Below are 14,992 nucleotides of genomic sequence, written 5' to 3'. Positions count from 1 at the left end.
TAATTGTCTGTCCTCTTAAAAAGTTGGATTCCCCATACAAGACAAGAGCATCTTCAATCCTTACTCATTTTCCTACCCAAACCCAAATTGGTAAAAAATACATAAAACTCATCTCTAATGCTATACTCATTTTCCACCCATTTTGCGATCAGAGCCGGCTTATAGCCAAGGCGAGGGAAGCGGACGCTTTTGGCCCGCGAAAAAAATTAAAAACGAGGGCCCCCAAATTTTTAAGATTTCTGTATATATATGGTCTAAAAAAAAATTACACTAGCCTCATTTACACAAAATAGGCTCAATTGAAATTTAAGAGTCACAAAATAGGCCCAAATTGTGGACTATACCGGTTACAGTTGCAACGGGGGAAAGAAGCTTTTCAAAGTTGAAATTGATCAAAAATTATCTTCGGTCAACCATGTCTCAAGAAAGATTAAATGGATTGGCTATGTTGTCTATCGAGAAGGAATTGGAAATGAAGCTTGACTATGGAGACTTAATCAGTGCGTTTGCAGCAAAAAGTGCGAGAAAAATAATTTTCAAATGATGGATTTTGAGGTATGGTAAATCTTTTGTATCGGTTTTTTCTTTTTTTTTATGACTCTTTGTAGATCACTTTTATATGAAAAATATAGGGTGGCCTCATTCAAGAGATTCGCTTCCGGCCTCCAAAACTTATGAGCCGACCCTGTTTGCGATTTACCCTTTTTCTTTTCCAAATTTAACAAGACTCAAACTTACACCCGTTTTTCTCAATACCTCTTTTCACTCCTTAATAATTACCAATGTGCCATTTTTATTCAAATTTTTGAGGGAAAGCCCAGAAACACAAGATTTGGGTATAAAAAAAAAAGAAGGGGGAATAGCATTGGAGAAGACATACTCAAATAAAGCTTTTGACCCAAATTTTCATTCAAATTTGGGTTAAAAAATGAGTAAGAGTTAGAGATGCTCTAATATGGAGGGAGTAGGTCGTTCCTTGTTCATAAAACAGGAAAAAAAAATAAAGCTTTTTTCCCTGTTTTCTGATGATGATTTATAATTCTCCTATTGTGACTTTCTCATAAAACAGGAAAAAAAAATAAAAAATTTAATAAGTGAAATTACTCTCTTACCCTTGCGTGTCAAAACAAAAAACAAAGGGAAAATGACGGACAAAAATGTGCTTTGATAATTAATACCCGCTAAAAATATTTGTAACATTAAAACACGTCATGGGCCGTCATTTTTCCAAAAACAAAACACTTTAAGAGATGCAAACAACTGATGGGCTGGGCCCTCTATAGTATAAAGATTTCAGCCCACGAAGGGTGCTGCTAAATATAATTGCGAATTTACTACATGTAACTAATTTATAAAAGGAAATTTTTGGATTCCCTTTTATGAATTGGCTATATAGTATGAAGATTTCAGCTCACGTTGGGTGCTGCTAAATACAACTACGAATTTACTATATATAGTCAATTCATAAAAAAAAATTTTGAATTACTTTTTATGAATTAACTACATATAGTAAATTCGCGGTTATATTTAGCCAGACCTCACGAATAAACCAGCCCACAATTAACGAACGAATTGTCAAACCTGACAACAGCACATTTGAAATTTTCTTATTTGATACCAACACTCCGTACCTTCTCTCCTGTTGCTTTTCGATCGAGTCTTCTTTCCCATTTCGTATTCATCTTCCACCGCCCCACCACCACCTCTGCAACAAACAGACAGACAGACAGAGGTCAGAATCTTATCAAATGGGCGATCATATAGCAAGAGGAGAAGATTTCGAGAGGAAAGCCGAGAAGAAACTCAGCGGCTGGGGCCTCTTCAGCTCCGGTTCCAAATTCGAAGACGCCGCCGATTTGTTTGACAAAGCCGCCAATTGTTTCAAACTCGCCAAATCCTGTGAGTCCTTTCCCCCTTGTTTCCTTTTCGCTTATCGATTGGGGTTCTTTAGTCATTTCGTCGATGCAATTATGCGTATACGGAAATTTGTATCTTTTTTTTTTCGTGATTTAGGGTTCATTTGAATGGTATTCTGATGGAATTTGTGGTATCGAATTAGGGTTGATCGATGGCTGATGGTTCGATTACTATTAGTGCATGGTGGTCTGTTTATTTGCGCGAGTGCCATTTCCATTTTTGAGTTGGGTTTGAATATAAGAATAGAGAAAGTGCTTAATTTGGTAGGAAAGCAGACAATGATTGGAGAAAATGTGGAAGAATATTTGAAATGGAGATGACAAATAGAGATACAGGCATTTGTGGTTGGAGCTTGTATGAACAATAAAATCCTTTAACACTACTTTTGAGTTGGGTTTGAATATAAGAATAGAGAAAGTGCTTAATTTGGTAGGAAAGCGGACAATGATTGGAGAAAATGTGGAAGAATATTTGAAATGGAGACGACAAATAGAGATACAGATATTTGTGGTTGGAGTTTGTATGTTCAATAAAATCCGTTTACACTACTTTTTGATTATAGCATGTTATTTTGATCCTCTAGAATCTAGTTTTGTAGGGTATTGGATTGGAGTTGCTCTTAGGGATTGATGAAAATAAGAGTCGTTTGTTCAGTTGCATGGAGAAATTGAGATGTTCATTTGACATTTCTTGTTCTAATCATTGATTGAAGCGATATAGGTATACTAATTGTTTGGCGGCCTTAACCACCACCTCTGTAAAAGGGCTAAAAAATTTTGATGTCAGCGGCATTGTTAGTTATTATCAGGACTTTGTATGCCTTTTAGGGATATATTAGGTTGGGAGTAGTATAGATAGCTATGCTTATCTAGGAATAAATGGAGGGGGTTAGGGGATTGACATGGCACCTATGAAGCACCAACACCTCTAGAGGTGGACGTATTGCAGTGTCGGACATAGGAACACGGCAGGGACATGTATGGGACATGCCACGTGGCGTGTTCCATAATTTAATTTAAATTGTTGAAAGGGACACGGCTGAGGGCACGGGGGATACACCGATGGGGACACGGCGGGGGTCAAAGTGTAATTAGGGGTCAAACTGCAATTTTTTTAAATTTTGGGGGTCAAACTGTAATTTTAAAAAAAATCAGGGGTCAAATTGTAATTTTCAATCGGGTTGTATTGAACTTATAGATGTCTTGTTCTGTTTGAATGGTATTGAAACTATGTATTTTTTGTTTTGTCCACATTTTGCCATTTAAACTTGGGGAAAAATTGAAAAACAAATATAAATAAATAAATATACACGTGGCGTGTCCCCCGCCATGTCCATGTCCCCATTTTTTTAGAATTTCCGTGTCCCCGTGTCCTATCCGTGTCTATGTCCGTGCATCATAGCATGGCACCTTATCCCGACTTTGTCTTTCTCCACCCTTTGAAGCTGTCTTATGGCTCTTATTTACAAATGATAAGTCCTTGGAGATCAAATGTTAAAGTTAGAAAGTTGATGGCTCGATGAGCAGAGAAGGCTCTTCCAATGGTTTCTTTCTCTTGGAAAACAACAAAGATGATTAATTCACTTTCTTTGAGTTGTCCTAATGTTTTGGAAGCGTTTTCCTTTTTTGAGAAAGATTTTAATTTCTTTGGTTGTAGAAGTATCACTTTGATTAAAGTTAGCCCGTTGTTTAGAGTAGATTCATAAATTTTGTGCGTCAGTATATTGGTTTAGCTATCTTTATGACATATTGGCTACTCAGGGGACCAAGCTGGATCAACATATGTCAAGCGAGCAAATTGTCATATAAAGGTCAGAGCTTCATCCTACAGGGCTTAGGTGTTTCCGTTTTACTAACTGCTCAGTAAGCCTATTGTGACATTGTTTTACAGGCGGATAGCAAACATGAAGCTGCTAACGCATATGCTGATGCTGCGCACTGCTATAAGAAGACAAACACTAAAGGTCTGCATCATGTTGACTTCTATTACGCAATTGCTGCTGTTGTAGATAAGCCTGCGAAATATAAATAGTCACGCCGATGTATGATCACGATTCACGACTGTTGAACTCCTATTGTTGTGACAAATAATACATATTTCTAGGTGGCTTCCAAAGGGTACCATTTAGTTATTGAACACATATTAATGTGCGACCAAGTGAATTGGAAACTGTCTTGGAGTTGTAACGTTATTTGTTCGTTGTAGCTTAAAATACATCTCTTTTTTGTTTGGGGGGTAAGTGCTTAAAATACATCTTATTCTGTTCTAATTGGAAATGATGCTCACTTCTATGAATGTACTATGTAGTAAAAGTACTTTATCCAGGATAGACTCTAATTTAATTCACTGATCATTCAAGGTGTGAAGATTAAAGGTTTACATGTAATTTATCACCTTTTCACTCACAATTACCAATAATATTTTCTGGTTCTCTGGTAGCAAACTCTAGGATCATGGGATTACTTACCTTTCTTAAATATTGCATGCTTTTCAGAGTCAATATCTTGTCTAGAGCAAGCAGTCAATGTATTTATGGAGATTGGAAGGCTTAGCATGGCTGCAAGATACTACAAGGTACAGCCTCAAACAACTCTGTCAGTGACAATGTCGCACTTGAGGCTGTTGTCGGAGCTAAATACTTTAGTATTCATATTGCCTAATACGTGACAATAATGAATCAGATAATTATTGATGCTATTAATCTGAAGTTGATGTTTATTCAGTGTTAACCTCTGGAGTCATTGTATATACTGGCTAGTAAAGCTTCAAAGTTGGTAACTTGGGACTTTTTTCTTCATGTGCAGGAAATTGCTGAATTATGTGAGTCTGACCAGAACTTTGAGCTGGCCATTGTTTACTATGAAAGAGCTGCTGATCTTTTCCAAAGTGAGGAAGTAACTTCTACTGCTAATCAGTGCAGGCAGAAAATTGCACAGTTTGCTGCACAATTAGAACAGTAAGCCTGTTCACTAACTGTATATATGCATCTTATGTGGCCTCAGAGTTTTCTAAACCTATGTATCGACCTGAATTAACTATGGGTATAATTCCTTTCTGAATTTAAGATTCCTCGCAGGTAAAATCGTATTGTTGCATTTTGTCCACAATGCATGTACATCTATCCTTTTTACGCCTTCTGTATCTATCGTTGCCCGTTGGTTATGGATATTTGCCATCCCTTACATCGTGTAATTTGCATCCCGTTGTTTCTCACTATTAAGATATGAATGTATCAGTTTCTAATGTTCTGCCAAAAAACAACAGTTGTAGTTGACTTGAATTTAGCCACCAGTTTGTACGGCATCAGTATTCAATGCGTTGGAGTAGCATCATAAGCATTTACTCATATAGGTGTGAATGGTGAATTTCCGCATTAGTTGTCTGTATTACGCACCTCTCTAGATGTTATCATTAGGCTGTGTAACTGTGTTTATGATATCATCACGTTACATTGGTGGAAAATCTGGAGGAAGAATCAACCATGTGCTGTTGGCCTGTTCAGGATCTAATATGCTCAAATTTTTTGTCCAGATACCAGAAAGCGATTGAGATTTATGAAGATATAGCACAGCAGTCGCTGAATAATAATTTGCTTAAGTATGGAGTTAAAGGACATCTTCTTAATGCTGGCATTTGCCAACTTTGTAAGGGAAAAGGTGACACCATTGCAATTAACAATGCATTAGAACGCTATCAGGTATAAGCACGGCTCTTGTGCTACTTAATGACCTCTTTACCATATTTATTTGATAGATGGTATAAAACAGTGATTTCATTTGCAGGACCTGGATCCAAATTTTTCGGGATCGCGAGAGTACAGATTGCTCGCGGTATGTATAGTAGCTTGTGAAACTGGTAGTTGGTTTTGCTTCTGGTTTCTCTGGTTTAATTTCATGATTGTTAGGTAATGGTTTTCGTGGACTATTGTGAACTTCTTATCTAACGAAATTTATTTTGTTTTTCATAAGAAGTGGACATTTTATGACGTTTTAACAACTTGTTTACCATTTAAGCTACCTCCTGTTCTATGTTGAATTTGATAGGGTTATCTATCCTTTTTATCTCGGTGTAGCTAAGGAATTCAGCCTAACATGGAGGACTTTTTATCTTATGGTAGGACGTAGCTGATGCCATTGATCAGGAAGACGTCGCCAAATTCACTGATGCTGTGAAGGAGTTTGACAGCATGACCCAGCTGGTAAATTGCATTCTGATTCCAATTGTTACTCTTATCGAAATCGGAAGTCTGGTTTTTGTTGAGTGATTTGGTTTCTGACATGTAGGAATGAAAGTTAGTTGCACATAGTCTTGAATTTAAAATGATGGATCAATGGCATGAGAACAATAGAAAAGATAAAGGAATATTTCAATGGTTTTTGCCAAGTGATTTGAGTGTCTAGAAATATGAAGGGGGTGAAATCCATGCAATGGATTAATTAAGGAGATTGCCGTGAGACAGCTAAGTAGAGAAAGTCGTTCATCTATTCAATGAATAGATTTTCTTTGATAAAGCATTTTTTAAATGAACTCAACTGCTTTTTCGTTTTGGTGTTGCCATTGACACCCAATTTATACAACAACAGCCCCTTTGTTATCTTGTTGATTTTGGGATGTCTTACTCAATTCGACAACAGCCACAGACCAATCTGATCCTGTCGTCTTGCTTAAATTCGGACATTGCATTCCATGTAGTAAAGTGTTGCAATACCTTAAGTTGGTTCCTTAAATTCGGACATTGCATTCCATGTAGTAAAGTGTTGCAATACCTTAAGTTGGTTCCGCATCTTCACTCCGCAGGATGCTTGGAAGACAACCCTTCTGTTGAGAGTTAAGGATGCACTGAAGGCAAAAGAGCTAGAAGAGGATGATCTCACTTAAACCCTTCTTGTACATTTATGTTTTGTATTTCTTTCTGATGGTTGCACTTGGTTGTTGTGTCACTATGCTTACGGTCGTTTTCTTCTTTTCTTTTCTTTTTAAAATTTTTTTTTTTTACAGTTTTATTACATTGGTTGTTAATTTAAATGATATGTATGTCCATGTAACTTGTGAGTGATGAGAGTGTGGTGCGATAATGGTTTTTATCCGAGCGAATATTTTTCTATTTGAGGCTCGTAAATAAACTTGTGCCGTGTAAATTTAGTGAAATGGATCCTCTCCGGTCATACTTTTGGACTAAAGTGAACGGTCACATCTCAACTGTCCATTTGTTGCAATGAATGGTTGCAAATCTTGCGATGTGAACTACCCCCTCCGGTCCAAAAGTACGATTGGAGAGGAGCCGGATCTAAGTTTACTTACTCTTCCATATTTCCTTTCTCATGTACTATTTTGTTTTATTATGTTTTGATAGGTCTAGAAGTTCTGTTGTTTTATATTTATGTCAATAAACATTCTTTGAGGATGTCTGTCTCTCAGTCTCTGACTGCACGCCTCTTTTTCCTTTTTGTTACTTGGGGGAATTTTGGACTGTTTGTGGGTTTTAGAAATTAGGTCTATGGTTTTGCAAGGTGAGATGAGATACTATATATGCATGCATCATTGAGGATCAGATGGGGCATAAATATTGATGCTTAAGTAGGTAGTATATTTGATTACTTTACTTTTAGGCCTAAATAGATCACCTGAGACCTGAATTACTATACTTTGAGGCCTAAATAGGTCACAAAAACTATAATTTCTTGGCCACTAGCGAGAGGTTCGTCAATAAGAAGCATGTCATTACAAAATTAAAATATTAGGTGAATAAAATTTATTACTTAGAACATTGAATCGGCGCAATGGTAGGTAGCCTTTGGTCTAGAGTTCCACCCGCGTGCTATTCAATACGACCAGTTCTTTTGACTAGTTTTTTCCTACATTTTATTTACATGATTCTATACTTTTCGAAAATGTAATGGAAATAATAAGTCAGTGAAAAGATCTTGTAATTCACGTGTTAGGCCAATCCACATGGCATTTTGCTAGTCGACGGTTGTTTGGTTCTAGATTAGTTGGTATCATTAGACTGGGAGTGGGGACTGAGTAGTTATTACAAAAGGGAAAAAAGAACAATAACACTACGCCCACTGCACCCCATGCGGTGACCAACCCACCGCACGGTGGGCCCACCCTTATTAAGTATATTTGATTGTATTTGATGATAAGATGATGGAAAATTTTCAACCTAAAGTCAATTATGTTAGCAACCTTAAAATCCTTACCTTGAGTGTATATCATACCTATTTAAATATAGAATATGCATAAATGTTGCAAGAAAATACACAAAATTTGGAGGTTCCAGGAGGCCCAGGACCCTGCCGGCCTCGACTAACCTCCGTGTCCTCAAGACTCTCGCTAACAACGGAGACTTTAACAAGTAATAATGCATAATGCCCGGGATTTTCCGGTTTAAATTATGTCTCTCATAGCGGACGGTAAGTTTCAATCTTTAAAAATTAGTCGAGGTGTTTGGAATCTAGTCCGGACACGGGGACATCTCGAGTAGTTAAAAAAACGAAATAATGCATCAGCAAACCTTTCTCCATTTTAATGGCACAGCCTAATGTTTTACCTCCACACGGCACCCACTGTATTTGCATGCGCACACAAGTCTGTTGTCCTTACCTAATTAGGACAAGGGAAAACTCCAAATTAAAAGATCACTTACCTAAATTAGTGCCACAATTAGTCAGGTTCTTCTGTTTTTAGGTATTGATGGATGAGTTTATTGCATTATTATGAATAATTAAGCAGAGTTCACTATCATGGCCGAACTTCTAATTTGTCATCAATGCAACCGTATACGTTAGATCGGCAGTTGTTTAATTGACACTCTCTATCTATTGCCAAAGTTCAGAATTATTTACTACTAGCTTTTTAGTGAATTACGATTGCCGTTCCGGTTTTAAAAAAAAAAAGAACTTCAAGGAAAAGAATGTAATTTCAAAGTCAAAAAATCATGTGTTTACGCAAATAATTTTCCTATCAATATGGACCTTATTTGATAGATCTTATTGAGATCTTTTAAACGGTGCAAAAAAAATTAAAAAAATTATTTTTTATTTTCGTTATATTTGAGTTTGAAAAAGAAGGTTTTGAGAAAAAGCGGAACGGAGAAACTGCTATCCGTATGTATCATGTCATAGTCTTATCACTCCCATAACCGGTCCTAATTTGGATATAGGAGGAGTGGAGAAATCTACAATACACACCCCTTTAAGGTGCATATCATATGCATCTATTGAGTGGTCTATACTGTGCCACCTCATAAAAAAATACCTACTGAACCGGTCATTCATAACATTTTAGGTCTATCGTAACTTTTATACCAAAAATTCGTAACTTTTGATTCATAACATTTTTCTTACAAATTATAACCTTTTAGTGCATATGGTAACTTTTACGAATGAATCGTAACTTTTTAGCAACAGATTCATAACATTTTTTAGAATCATACAACATTTTGGTGTGTTTCATAACTTTATAAAAAAAAAATCGTAACATTTTCACTACGGAATCATAACATTTTAGTCCATTTCATAACTTTTCTATAATCAATTGTGCAATCGAGTACTTAATCAATTTTTTTTGAACGGTAGTTAATCAAATATGTAATCTATTATGTGAATGTTCAATTCCATAATCGATTAGACTTTATAATTAATTTTTCAATTGATTAGATATTATAATAAATATATAGTAATTGATTTTGCAATTGATTACATATTCGATTACACATCATAATCGAATATGTAATCAATTCTATTATGTTCAATTATGTAATCGATTAGACAATATAATCAATTTCGTAATTGATTTGAGTATGATTGGGTAACAATGTGAAGTCAATTACTCAATCGATTTGCTAATTGATGGGCCTTAGTAAGTCCTCTAATCAATTGCGAAATAAGTTAAAAACAACATTGCAATAGAATTAAAAATCAATTGTTCTGAATAATTTTAAAATGTATTGGTAAATTTATCTCGTCACTATCACTCTCTTGATTACCCATTAACTTTTTTATTAGTGTTTCCTACTTATTAATACAAATGATCGACTTTGCTATTCTTTTTAGTTGGACTATTTATGTGAAAATTCACTATGCAATTAAAGATATTGTGAAAAATATTAAACATCAAAAAAATTCAAAAAAAAATGACTACAAATATGAAACACTTTAAAAATCCTGTAAAAAATGCATTGACTTTTTATTACATTATGATAATGATAGTATCTTTTTTCCTTTAGTAATTATCGAGAACCTATTTTAATGAAGTAAATTATTTCCACTTGAAATAATTTTAGCTTCAAAGTTTTTTAAAAAATAAAATTATTATTTTTAACATAAATTAATTATCAAAAATAAAATTGGGCTGGTTTCATCGAAGGAAAAGAAAGATATACGCTGGTTGGGAAGAAAGTGAGGGGAAAGATTTTCTTTCCATTTTGGTTAATTCACGGGGTTTACCTGTAGCGTTGGTAACAGGTTTTTTGTTAGTAACCTATCGTAACATTTTAAAGGGTTGCAGATCATTTTTCAAGCATCTAATGGTAATTAAAGAGGGTGCATATGATACACACCCAAATAAATGGTATGTATTGTAGCACTTCTTAGGAGGAGTATTGTGCCTTGGCAAATCAAATGGGCACATGTTTATATTTTTTTGGTCGTCAACAATATTTACAAATGATCGAAGGTAGAGACTACAATTTGGTTCATCCCTTCTTCATTTTTCGAACATGATTTTGGCAATGTAACAGTGTATAAAGCCATTTCGAAGATAGAGAACACTGTGGGAATGTATAAAAAATGGCAAAACCCACTTTGATCCTTTGTGGTTTGGGTCATGTGCGGATACACTTCATATGGTTCAAAAGGATGCACATAAGACCTTGTGGTTTGTAAAAATGTACAGATGGATCCAATTCCGTTTATTTTAACAGAGGTGTATCTCACACGCCTCTTAAATCTAACCAAAATCTAATCCGAGACGTTCATAATGTATTAATCAAAGAATAAAGCATCTTTTGTAAATAAATAAATAATCAACTCAATCAGATATCAATAACTCAGTATCTAATTCTTGTTAAAATGAATGGTAAATTTATATTCAAATATTTATTTCATAATAAATTTGCTTCAACCATGAGGTTTTCATTTTTGATCGACTTGAATTTTGGTATGGTTATAGTACTCGTCAAATTCTATAATATCAACGGTTCAGATCCAATTGTTGATACAAGGGATGGATTGATTAGATTCAAGGCAGAAGACGAGGGGATATCGGACTTTAATGCGAGTCCTTCACACCTGACGTTAATATGGACGAAATTGGGTCCATCAAAACTTTTTCACAAATCATAAAGTATTATGTGAACATTTTTGAACCATGTGAATTCTATTCGCACATGAAGCAAACCACAGGAGGTCACTTTACCCCCAAAAAAATTCTGACCACTTGTTTACTATGAGCTAGGTCAACTTTTTGGAATAAATAATGGCATCAATTTGACAAATAGCACATGTACATAAGTGCACATTTGGTTAGTGGGTGATAAGTGATCACATCAAAACACAACCACTGCAATAGTTACTAGGTTTGAGTGGCCAACGTGGGCATTCCAAAATGAGGGGGAATTAAAGCAAACTACAAGCACTCCATATTCGAGTATTCCACTTTTAAAAATGTCTTTGCTCAAGTGGTTAAGGAAAAGTTATTGGACATCAGGATTCCAATACTCCGCACAGTAGAAGATAAAAAAAAGTCATTAGAGAAGTAAATAGAGAGGGAAAAGAGGGAGAGTTATAGCTCAGTGGGTTTTTTTTTAAATAATAAAATAAAATAGGGTTGGTGGGGTTTGACTCTCGCCTCGTACAAGAAGTACTATATGGTACTTATCATGTGCCTGTCATTTCATTTGCAATTGTAACTCAGTGGTTTGAGTGGTTGGATAGAGCTTTTTCATACTTGCGTACATGCTCACATGAGCCTCCACATACACAAACCGTTGAGAACATGTGTGAAGAATTAGGTCCCATATTGGATAAATAGAAAAATGATTTGACCTTAATATACAATTGAGTGGCTCATCACTTACAAGGCTTAGCTTTTTAAGTGAATATAGGTCATTCAATGTATATTGGGTCTAAGTGACATAGTGTGGACCCCGTAGACACTCCCCAACGGATTGGGTCTGCGCTCACTCAGGAGAACCTTAGGCGGATCAGACTCCCAACACAAACCCCATGTATATGTTAAGTGGATATGAGTCATTCAATGTATATTGGGTCCAGGAGATATGGTGTGGACTTCATAGACACTCCCCAACAGATTGGGCCTGCGCGCACTCGGAAAAACCTCAAGCGGATCAGACTCCCCACAAAAACCCCCCCGGTGTATCCATTTTGCGAAATGCACAAAGAAGAACGTACGTAAATAACAATTCTATCTCTTCACTGGATATTGATAGCCACTGTGGGCACACGCCCCTAAAATCTTTGTTTAAAATAGGGTGCGCCCTTTTTTGAAAGCGCGGTGAAACACTTCGATTCAGAGTCGCCATTGGGGTTTTTGCGGTAAACCACCCAAGGAACCGAACTTGAAACACTTGCTACATTTTGATTTTGAAAAGGCGTAGACTGGTCCGTCGTCACCTTTAATATCTGAGGTTCGGGAGCCAGATTAAGAGAGGAGAAGGGTTTAAAGGCACCCCTCTCGCCCAATCCGGAGATCAGTCTCTACTCAGGCATTTGTAAAACATTTGTTATTCTCTCTCATTAATCAATTTTTAGCCAATTACGACGGGGGAACAATTTTAAGAGGATTAAAACTGTAACATGTTGGCAGGATGTGATAAATGGCATGCTCGCTTATTGAAACTGAAAAAACAGGGTTCCTTAATAATCCGTAAAAAACCCTAAAAGTATGAATGCGAATCACTAAGTTATTCTACCAGCAAAAATCACGCAAGCAAACAATCCCACAACTCAAAGATATACGTGGAAAACCCCAGAATGGGTAAAAACCACGGGAAGAAATCAAATCACTATAATCATTGTGCAGTTACAAATATACCTATCCAAACGGTGTAAATCCTCACAACGTTCTAAGTACTACCTGCCGAGTCACACGTACACCGCACCCAGTGATCTTGATCGCCAACGGCCTTGAGTCCACAAGCCCTCCAATAAACTAAAAGAAATTCCTTCACAAAGAATAGCTCTTCAAAAAACCAGTTGCTTCCATTTCCTCTGCCGCCGCACCTATATCACTACTGGCTCGAAGAGCTTTTGTTCTACTTATACAATTCCAAACAAAAACCTTTTTCTGTTGCACTTTTTTCCCGTACCCTAGAAGCAAAATAGGAAATAGGAAAACTATCATGTGTGTCTGTAGCCTCCGATGGATATTTGATTGATATCCCGATCAATCCGTTCCGATTTAGCTCCTTTCCATTTGCGAAGCCATTCTGCCTTTAGACGTTTGATTCACTCTCACTCAATTACAAATAAATAGATTCCTTCCACTCTAATCCTATACAAACTCACTAGCCTATAAAAATAATAAAATTACAACTCGATATAAAATATGTGTTTTGTCATACGGAATTGCCAATACAATTAAGACTACAAATTTGGTCCATACAATCTCCCCCTTTGGCACTTCCATGACAAAAACACACTACAATGAAAAACTTACTAACTGAGATCGAGTTGTAGAGCAGCTGCAAAACAAACCTCACCATTCAAACGCATTAGAACAATAGGCACCCTACTCTCCCTTTCATCATTCTCCCCCTTTTTGACATGAAGTGACAAAGGGTGAATAGGATAAATAAGAAATTTAAGCGAAGCGCAAATAAAAGCATAAATAACATGGCAGCTAAATTCAGGCACGCAAAACTCAATAACACAATTAAATTAAATGCTAAAAAAAGAACGATAAATCTGAAGATACGAGCATGAGATAGCTTTATTGCAAGTATTATATCATGAGATGAGATGAAAAAGACATTCAAATTTTAAGGCACCACTTAATGATAGAACACCATGCAAGGCAGAAGGAATGCAATACACCATGATCATCGACATGGGAGGAAAGTGTGTGTGTGTGCGCATCCATGACCAAAAAATTCAACAACTCAAAACAGGACCAAAATGCTCAAGTGCTTAGGTTTATCTAGTGACTCCCCCTCAACAAGATACACCTCTTTAGGTTCGACATACATGTCACAGATAATTAATCATAAGCTCCCCCTCAACAACAGGCAGTTGTTTAATAAGTAATCAATAGAAATTCATACCGTATTTTTACTTTTACCCCACCGCTGTTTGACACGAATATTGAGAGTAAGAATACCTCATACCCAATGCCCGGTTACTAAGCAAATGGTCCAACACAGGTGCCTTCACAAGGTCTATCCATTTTTTGACGCGAACGCTCAGAGAGAGAATACCTCACCCTAATTGTCCGGTTACTTGATGAACGCCCGGATAAGCAAAAGCCAAGATATATATTATCCTTTTTCTTATCTTTTCTTTTCATCTTCTTTTCTTTCTTTTTTTTTCTTTTTGGAATAAGCGAGGGCTCTATCAACAGAAAACCAAATAAAGATGGTCACGGCTCTGGAAAGACACAAGATAAAACAAAGCATATGAGAAAAGTGATCCCTATTTGAGAAATTGACCAATAGCCATGGAGGAGTGTACATAATGTCGAATACTCATGATTTATTAACATTCAAACTTAATTGCAGTGAGAATACCATGAAAGAAGTGCAACAAAAATATGGATGAACATGTTCATAAAATCCAATGATATTCAACTACACACCAAAGACTATCATGCTCAATCCCCACAACCCCCCTTTTTGTTTTTTTTGGAATTTTTTTTTTAAAGACAAAAAAAAAATAACTATGAAACAAAAGAAACACAAAATTATGAAACTCCATAACACTAAGCAATGAGATATGCAAGAACAATTAAACCTAGGTTATGGAACCACGACCTAGCCTCAAAAGGCGAGGTTAAGTTCTTCGGATGAACTATAGTCATCTAGAGAATCAAGGTCATCATTAGCATTAGAGACCAA

At 36.1% G+C, this 14,992-nt stretch overlaps 1 protein-coding gene across 1 annotated transcript; it reads left to right on the top strand.

The window, feature by feature from the left end:
• The first annotated feature begins 1,574 nt into the window (after positions 1 to 1,574).
• On the top strand, positions 1,575 to 7,040 carry LOC131319449 (alpha-soluble NSF attachment protein-like). Its single transcript, XM_058349683.1, has 9 exons — positions 1,575 to 1,899; positions 3,678 to 3,727; positions 3,808 to 3,880; positions 4,412 to 4,491; positions 4,722 to 4,873; positions 5,449 to 5,614; positions 5,700 to 5,747; positions 6,035 to 6,115; positions 6,715 to 7,040. Exons 1-9 carry the CDS (start codon positions 1,749 to 1,751, stop codon positions 6,793 to 6,795), a joined length of 882 nt encoding a protein of 293 aa, XP_058205666.1. The 5' UTR covers positions 1,575 to 1,748; the 3' UTR covers positions 6,796 to 7,040.
• Positions 7,041 to 14,992: the final 7,952 nt, after the last annotated feature.

The sequence above is a fragment of the Rhododendron vialii genome, chromosome 3a (genome assembly GCF_030253575.1).
Source record: "Rhododendron vialii isolate Sample 1 chromosome 3a, ASM3025357v1".
Taxonomy (NCBI): Eukaryota; Viridiplantae; Streptophyta; class Magnoliopsida; order Ericales; family Ericaceae; genus Rhododendron; species Rhododendron vialii.
The sequence above is the reverse complement of the archived record's forward strand: the minus strand, read 5'-3'. Positions and strand labels throughout refer to the sequence as shown.